Source organism: Asparagus officinalis, chromosome 2, assembly GCF_001876935.1.
Source record: "Asparagus officinalis chromosome 2, Aspof.V1, whole genome shotgun sequence".
NCBI lineage: Eukaryota > Viridiplantae > Streptophyta > Magnoliopsida > Asparagales > Asparagaceae > Asparagus > Asparagus officinalis.
In genome coordinates, this window is record NC_033795.1 from 41,915,741 (window position 1) to 41,925,014 (window position 9,274).

Here is a 9,274-nt window from a genome sequence, read left to right on the forward strand (position 1 = left end):
GTCAACGCTGGTCAACACGTTGCGACAAAAAGTCAACGGGAGGCGATCCAAAACCCTAAGGTCAACACCGGTCAACGTGTAACCCTAGGTCAACACAAGCAACATGTGCGACGAAGGTCAACGCCAGTCAACGTGTTACGATAAAAAGTCAACGCCAGTCAACGTGTAACCCTAGGTCAACACGTAACCCTAGGTCAACGCCAATCAACGCGTAACCCTAGGTCAACGCAAGTCAACGTATTTCCGATGAAGATAATCAGTTCAAAGTCAATTTGACGATACGAGCCAAAATCAACTCACCAGTTTCGATTCGAGACTTTGACGACGGCCAGATGATAAACACAGCGCCGGAACAACTTCGGTTATTCATTAAGATATTGAATAGACTAAAAATCAAAGAAGTCAAGAGTCAAAGCTAACTACAGGTCCTTTTACACCGACTGAAGGTTGGACCAATCATATCCAAAGTATTTCAGGTTCATCTATAAAAGAAACGAGACTAAAACACTTTAGAGGAGGTATCTGTAGGCGTCAAAAATTACCTATAGGTCCCCACACACGACTCAAGACAGAGAGAAGACGATGAATATTGCTATTCGAGTCACAGAAGCTCATGTGATGATGACAAATGTACGAAGTGAGTCGAAGGACCATACGAAGCAACGGAACTTTGGAATAATGGAAACACGAACTGATCGGGAGCCTCGAGTCTCTTACGAAAGGTGAAGCGCCCCTCGTATCCCATTTATTCCACATATAATTCAATTATGAGAGCTTGTAGATCTCCTCGTTAGCTTTCAAACGCATCTTGAACCACACAATTCTGAGTTCGTACGATAAAGATACGACAGGAACGGATAGAACGCGCGAATCGAAGTTCAGGCCAAAGTTGGCCAAGACACCAAATGGTGTCTCGGCTAAGGTTTGGCCGAGACACCAAGTGGTGTCTCGGACAAGACTTGGCCGAGACACCCATGAGTGTCTCGACCAAGACTTGGCCGAGACACCCATGAGTGTATTGGCCAAGTCTTGGCTGGGACACCAAGAGGTGTCTCGGCCCAAGCTTGGCCGAGACACCCACGGGTGTCCGTAGACCCGAAAAACTAAATTTTGGTAGTTTAAATCTATTTTTCGATCATTAATCGTCTGGATTTGTTTCAACTGATAGAATATCATCCAAGAACGTGGTTATAACTAAAGATAAAAGTGAATCGATCGTTCTTATCTGAACACAAGGCTCCTGAAGCCTATAAATACAGTCCCAGGACCTTCATTTTTTGAGATCGGTAATTCACGAGCGTCGGGGAAACCCTGCTGAATTAAAGACTGAAGGAGCACGAATTTTAGAGAGGAGGAGGAGACTTCAGCGAATTCTTCGACATAAAGAAGGAGAGTTCGATAGATCTGCAGCTCGGTTCTTTTCCTTGAGATCGCCCCGTTGCGGTGATCTCGCACTAGTAGAATTCGTAGTATTGCTGACGGCAACATCCCTGACGGGAGAATGCCGTCGGCGTTGTTTATATCCATGACGGGAATAGCCGTCAAGGATGTGGCCGTCGGTAATGAAAATTTCCCGTCAGCGATGTTTACATTGCTGACGGGAGGTCCAACATCGCTGACGGGGTGCCGTCAGCGATGTTGAATTATTTTTGGTGGGGATTCATCCCTCCAAAAATTTCATTTTTGCTCCTGAAATTCGGGTCCGCCTCTCTCAGTTCGGATTTCCCATGGAAGAAACCCCCTGCCCTCAGCTTCGCCTCCCCCAAAACCTCTTGATCCGCTCCCAAATTTCCTCTCTCCCTCTACACGAACCCTACCCCCAAAACGACCTCCGCCTCCAGTTCGACCTCCGCTCTCCAAATCTCCTCTCTCCAGCTTTCCAAATCCCCAAATCTCCTCTCTCCAAATCTCGGTTCGCTATTGCCATCACCTCCCGCTCCTCTCCGACTCCACCCCCGGCGCGTCGAGGCCCCGAACCCCAGTCTCCACTTCGTCGCTCACGGCGGCACCGAACCGCTCAGACTCGCAGTGATTTCTCGCCGGACTCGCCGCGGCACCGCCCCCGAGCAACTCGCAGAGACCTCCGTCAGTGATTTTTTAATTTTTTTTTTGTGATTTTAGGTTTTGTTGTTTCTTATTTGAGACTCGATTTCTTGGATTGCTATGCAGGAGATCCAAGCTGATCTTACATTTCTTTTTTGAGTGCTGTAGTTTTGCATCTTTTTGAGTTTGAAGCACTTGGATGCATATTATTTTCAACCGAACAGGTTCATGAAGAGGTAAGAATTTGAACCAAAAAAGTAGGGTCTTTTTCAATATTGCTTGGTCTATATATCACCTTATGTTGGTGTTGTATACAAAGATTTCATTCAGTAGGCTTCTAAGATTTCAAATCCATTTGAAAGAAATTGACAGTCACTAACTTATGAGGGGCTAATACCTAAAAGTTGTAATGAAATGATACTAAGTTGTGAGCTTAAGCCAGAAATGGAAAACATTCTCTAGCATGTGGGACAAAGAGGTGTTAGTGTCTGCGGGTGAGTGTACTTGTGTGTGAGTGCCTGTGTTTGTATCTTGTCGTTGCTGGGTGAATTCTGGGACGGGAGGGCGAGGTGCAAGCAGGCAGTGTATGGATGTATGATTGTGTTGGAATAATCAACTTTAGCATTTATGGAGGTCACTTTGGATGTCAGTGGTATTCATGTTTCACGGATGATGCAATTTACTCCAAGGAAATAGCTCCTTCAAGAACCTTCTGCATTTATGAAGAGGTTTATATACAATTTCTTCTAGTTATAATGTATTTTTGGCTTTACTACTTTAATTATGTTAATCTCAAATGTTGTTATAAGATAAAAGTTTTAATCTGTAACCTATAACACATTGATAAGTTCAAGATAAAGGCAGTTGGTGCTACTAATAGGCTTGGATAAATTGAGGCTCCTCGAGTGGAAGAACGGGCTCATGGCTATTCAGGATAGAGTTGTAAACTGCCACTTCAAAGCTGGATACATTTAGGCTACCTTTGAGCCATCACTTGGACATAAAATATGCTGCCACCTCCACCATGCCCCTATCTTCCATTGAAATACAGTTTTGGATGTAGAGGTATCAAAGAGCTTTCTCTTCTTTTTTTAAGGTTGAGTTGCTATTTATGTGACGAAGCCTCTAGAATGTATTGAAGCATGTGAGAGTGGTCTTTTTTGTAATTGGATTGTTTTTATCTTACATATATTTACAAACCTCATTATGGAGTCGACTTGTTTACAGGTCGAAATGATGCACAAAGCTGGTCTCATTCAAGGGGGATCACTGGAAAATGCAATGGTTTGCAGGTGCAATAGCCTTTGCTACATTTACTGTTGCTTCAGTTATTGGTGGTTGTCTCATAAATGTCGCTTTAGCGCTAACAATATTATTTATTTCATATGTCATTGGGCTTTATCTTGTTGGAAAAAGATAATATGTTACCTGCAAAATACGATGATTCATTGTCATCTTGTTATGTTTTCTTTCCTGTCTTTCCATCAATATTTTATCTTTGCATCAATATTTCTTTTCTCATAGCACAACAAACCTAATAGTACTTATTAACAAATTAAATAACAGTAATCTATATAACGGCAAGTCCAAACCAGGAAAGGCGCACTTCACTGTCTCTTTTCCCCCCTTTATATTCTGGCATTTCCCTTAAAACAAATAATAACAAATTCACATAAGCATGATCGTTTTATTTACAGGCTGGTCATTCACTGCATACTGAATTTGTGCGCCACTGACATACATTGTATGGTCGAGCCAGGTCATAGTGTAATTAGGATTTAGTGTATATGAGAATCTTCCACAAGATATCAACCTTAGACTGTTTTTTACAAATGAATTGTTGTTTTTTACAAATTTTGGTATTCATTTATAATACTCTTGACAGAATTTGCACTCACTTGAATTTTTCAACTTGATCAATTCCTTCAAGTTCATCTCGTCTTAGCATTTTCTATTCTCTCACATGCCATATCGTCGGCGTGGTCTTCTTACATGCTATCTCTTATATGTGCTAGCTTGTCCACATTCTTACCCTTTTCTTATTCACTGGTATAACAGAGCAGCGGTGATTCTGGTGCTAATGTGAAGCGCCTTGAACAAGAAACTGAGAGCAAAATCCTCCAGCTGAAGGAACAATCATCACGTGTCTCTCGCGATGTGGGTGATATGCTCTTGAGGCAGGTCACAACCGTAAAGAATTAGCTTTCAGCGTGTTTATGGCTGTGAAGGAATATTCAATATATTTATGAATATATGTATGTGTTGTGAGGAAATCTCTCCCCAGATCTTATAAACCCGTCAGGGATGTTTCTTCCCTGACGGGACTTTTCCTGACGGCATATCCTTGACGGGAAGCCGTCAAGGATATGTATTGCTGACTAGAAATTTGGCATCCCTGACGGGAAAGCCCGTCAAGGATACCCATTTTTCTACTAGTGTCGAGAAGAGTGGTTATCTCGCTGTTGTCAAGATAATTGCTTTGGTTTCTTAATTTCTTCAACCCGTCAGGGATGTTTCTTCCCTGACGGGACTTTTCCTGACGGCATATCCTTGACGGGAAGCCGTCAAGGATATGTATTGCTGACTAGAAATTTGGCATCCCTGACGGGAAAGCCCGTCAAGGATACCCATTTTTCTACTAGTGTCGAGAAGAGTGGTTATCTCGCTGTTGTCAAGATAATTGCTTTGGTTTCTTAATTTCTTCATGAATCAACGAAGTTTCGAATCTGATCTGATCGTTTGGTGGTCCACGGATATCAACGTCCCCATCACATGCCAAGATCCCACGCAAACAGAAGACCGATAAACGATCTCTGCGTTTGTTTTGACGAGAATTATACTTTTTATTTTCATTTTGTAAGAGTCTTATAAAAAGACTATCTTTTTGTATTTTCATTGTAACGACTGAAGTTGTAATGATTACCTCAATGAAGAAACTAACTTTCTCCCGAAACATTCATAGGGTAAAAAAAAATTCTCTAATGTTAATAATATTCACAAGGTAAAAAAAATACAATGAGTTATGTATGGAGAAACTAACAAAAAGTTTAGAGATGTCATTCAAACGGACCTACTACTTTTATTATAAATGGAAAAGTGAAGGAAATTAACCCAAAATTCATAAATTTACATGAATCACACGAATTGATATTAACAAGAAATATATCTATCAAAGAAGTGGTAATTGATTTCCCATTGGAGAACATTTTAAATAACTATTTCCAATCAAAGAAGCATTTTTCATTTAAGATACAATAAATATGAGTAAGTATTATAAAATTTCATATTTTATTCTTCAAATACTAAATGAATAATAAACTTATTATATAATTAGATACATATGATCTTACAATAGAAACTAACGTGAAGCTATTGATAAGCTATATTACAAGATATAATAAACCATACAAGGGAGGAAAATTATTATAATTGACAAAAGATATGCACATAATACTTACTTAACAAGCCAGACAAAAGGTGGCAAATCACTATAGTGGATAAAATATATACACATGATACTTGCTTATCATAGCTTAAGATACACATGTAATATATTTCATTATAAAAATTCTTATTAAAGGCCATTAAACATAAAGTTCACCTTATACCCATTTCAATTTTGCTGGGGAGATTTGCACGTCATCACAAATTTGCCTCAAAAGATTCAACTAACCAAATAAATAAGAGAATGGTTAGTAAACCAAGTAAACATCCATATAACATAATAAACAATAAATATTATATTTTTAAGTTAATATGTAGGGCTCATTTATAACAAGCTATCAAAACAAAAGCATCTCCATCAAGGCTCTTTACAAATTCAACAAAAATTTAACTTAGCGATATTATGCAGGCATCACATCATTCAAAATATGTATGATCTTAAAAAACCTACTCTATAATTCACACAATTAAACCTAATTAAAATTTACCAATATACAGATACGCTATTGCACTTTTAAGGCAAAGATAACTACCAATTATAATAGACTGGAGCTGTGGCTTTACACTTGCAAAAGCCGCAATAAGAAGGTGGATATAAATGTTAATAATGAGTGTCCAAATAATAATTGTTGTAGAATCTATTATGACTTAGGACAGTGCAAAGGTAACACTGTTTGACACAGTAGAAACTCTTATTGAGTGCACAACACAAGAATTCATTACAAAGAAAAAATAGGCAATCCTAACTTAACTTATGTAATGAATTAGAAACATAGGAAAATTATCACATATATGAAATTAACATTTATTCTTATTAATATTTTTTTCATTCAAATTACTTGAAAAGTTAGATGAGAAGATAAAAGATGAATTTGCCGAGGGAAATACACTAGCACGAGAAATCCAGGTCCAGCCTGATGTCACAATCGACGTAGATGATGAAGACACCACTCCAGAATTACCCTAGAAAAGACAAAAGTGAAGAATGATTGATCTCAGCTCAATAAAAAACAAAAGATAATATTTTCTTAATATTTTATAGGATAGCCTAAATTTTTTAGTAAAATTAGGAATATTTTGAAGAGATTTTCATAAAATTTTAAGTATTTTTATATACTTATTTTGTGGATGCTTTTATCATATAAAGTTATACTAGTTATCATTAATATTTAGTTTATGGTTTTTAATGAAGTATATCAATAATTAGGAATAAAATCCATATTCCCTTTTGTGCCATTTTAGCCACTTCTAATCAATCGTCTAGGTTTATTGGCTTTAATTATATCTCTTGCTATTATAATATTATTTTTCAAGTATTTTTTACCTTTGCAACATCATACTTCCTTAGATAAAGCTTCTTTTCGTGTCAATCTAAATAACATGAATATCCAAATTAGCTTCACATTGGTTTCATGTTAATTCAAATATTTCAACATGAAACTTAAAATTTGGTGTAGCCCATTCAAACAAACATTAAAAAAGATAAATAATCACAATATTATATTTTATAGACATAAGTGAGCAAATACTATCAAATTGAAATCGAAGAACAAATTTTAGTAAGAAAATAAACTAAAAATAAATAATTATGATACTTAACCATGTGCAAAACACGTGCATAAAAACTAGTCTAATTAAAATGGGGGAATAATCTATTTACTTTAATTTTTTTGGTAATTAGCTAGTTATAGTCCTTTCACACAAACCCAAGCTTATTAACCACTTTAACTTATACCCGTTGAGCTTGCCAAATCAATCTAATAATACCGTAACTCAAACTCATTTTTTACTTTATTTTCTCCAATGTCTTCTCCATTATCTTCCCCACTTTCATTGCAAATTTGGGATTAGGGCTGAAGAAAGTCTATAGAGAAGACATTGGAGAAGATAAAATGGAAAATATTTCTAGATTAGAGATTTATTAACTAGATTTGGGATTTTAACACGTATAAGTTAAAGTGGTTAATAAGTTTCATTTTGCATGAGACGAGTATACACTAGTAAATAACCAAAAAATTAAAATAAACAGAATAATCCCCCCCATTTTAACCAAATTTTCACTAGAGTGCTTGTTTCAACATACTAATAGGATTTGAGGGCCTGAGATTAATTTTAAATATTTGGAGGTCTAATATCAAATTATTAAAGATTTAGGGGGCTTGAGATCAATTTCAGACATATTTGGAGGGGGGGTTAATATTGAAATATTGAAGATTTGGGGAGGGGGAACTAATATCGAGATAACCCATAATGATAACAACATTATCTTACGCTACTTCTACGCTACAATAGAGAGAAGTATGTTCTCTCTTGATAAGTCCCCATTTTAAAGAAAAAGTTGAAGAGAATGGACGGCATGCCTTTCTGTATTGTATTATAGAAATGGTAATATAGTTATCTCTACTCTTTGATGAATACAATACAGAAAACTCATCACAATTAAGCAAGCTAGATTACCAAATTGGTATTTTTTTAAACCCCTTTACGACTTTGGTACTTTTTCTTACTTTGGTGTCATTTGGGTTTTTTTTCTTAACCCAATGGTTAAATAGGCCTAAAAATTGGCCGCTTGGAAATTAGTCACCTAATTCTTCATTATTATGTTATCAGTGCCCCAAATCAGTAAATATTGAAATTAGTTTTTCCTATTTAATTTAATTACAAATTCAAACTCAAAGTCATTTTAAACACTGATCTTCTCTATTTTATCCCCTTACAAAACCCCTTACCCATTTAACTCAATTATAAATTCGAACTCATTTCGAACTTTAATCTCTCCATTTCATTCACTTCCAAACCTCTTACCTATATATTTAACTCAATTACAAAGCTAACCACATTTCAAGCTTTCATCTTTTTTTTCCATTTCATCCCTTACAAAACACCTCACTCATTGAACTCAATTACAAACCCAAGCTCATCTGAAACTCTCAACTTCTCCATTTTATCCCCTTACAAATCCCTTACCTATTTAACTCAGTTACAAATTCAAGCTCGTTTTAAACTCTCATACTCTCCGGTTTATCCCCTTACAAATCATTTACCCATTTAACTCAATCACAAATCTAACCACATTTCAAACTTTCATCTTCTTCATTTCATCCCCTTACAGAACCCCTTGCTCATTGAACTCAATTACAAACCCAAACTCATTTCAAACTCTTTAACTTCTCTATTTCATCCCCCTAAAAACCCCTTACCCATTTAACTCAATTACAAATCCTCATTTTAAACTCTTATATTCTTCATTTTATCCCCTTACAAACCCTTTACCCATCTAATTAAATTACAATTTCAAACTCTCATCTTCTCCAATTTATCCCATTACAAACCTCATACCCATTTAACTCAATTTGGAGTCTATTAAAGATAGGAGATTTTCGATATTAGTCCCTCAACTAGGATTATAAGGGGATGAAATGAAAAAGATGAGAGTTTGAAATGTGTTTGGGTTTGTAATTAAGTCAAATAGGTCAAGTAACTTCATATATTCATGGTTTGGTGTAGTTTATTAAAGGGGATGAAACGGAAAAGATGAGAGTTTGAAATGTGTTTGGGTTTGTAATTAAGTTAAATAAATAAACTACTTTAAAAATATTCACGATTTGGAGACTAATATTGAAATAGAGAAGATTAATTGAGAAGATTTGACGGGCTAATTTCAAATCTTTCTAATTGGTGGCCAACTTTTGGGCCTATTTGACCATCAAGCCAAGAAAAAAAACATCACGATGACGCGGGAGCAAGAACAAAAATACAAAGTGATAAAAAGGATCAAGAAGAATGG

At 36.2% G+C, this 9,274-nt stretch overlaps 1 protein-coding gene across 1 annotated transcript; it reads left to right on the plus strand.

Annotated features, from left to right (window-relative positions):
• Positions 1,709–4,322, plus strand: LOC109829508 (V-type proton ATPase subunit G1-like). The gene is made up of 3 exons (XM_020396602.1): positions 1,709–3,108; positions 3,271–3,335; positions 4,102–4,322. The coding sequence occupies exons 1-3, from the start codon at positions 3,051–3,053 to the stop codon at positions 4,243–4,245; spliced, it is 267 nt and encodes an 88-aa protein (XP_020252191.1). The 5' UTR covers positions 1,709–3,050; the 3' UTR covers positions 4,246–4,322.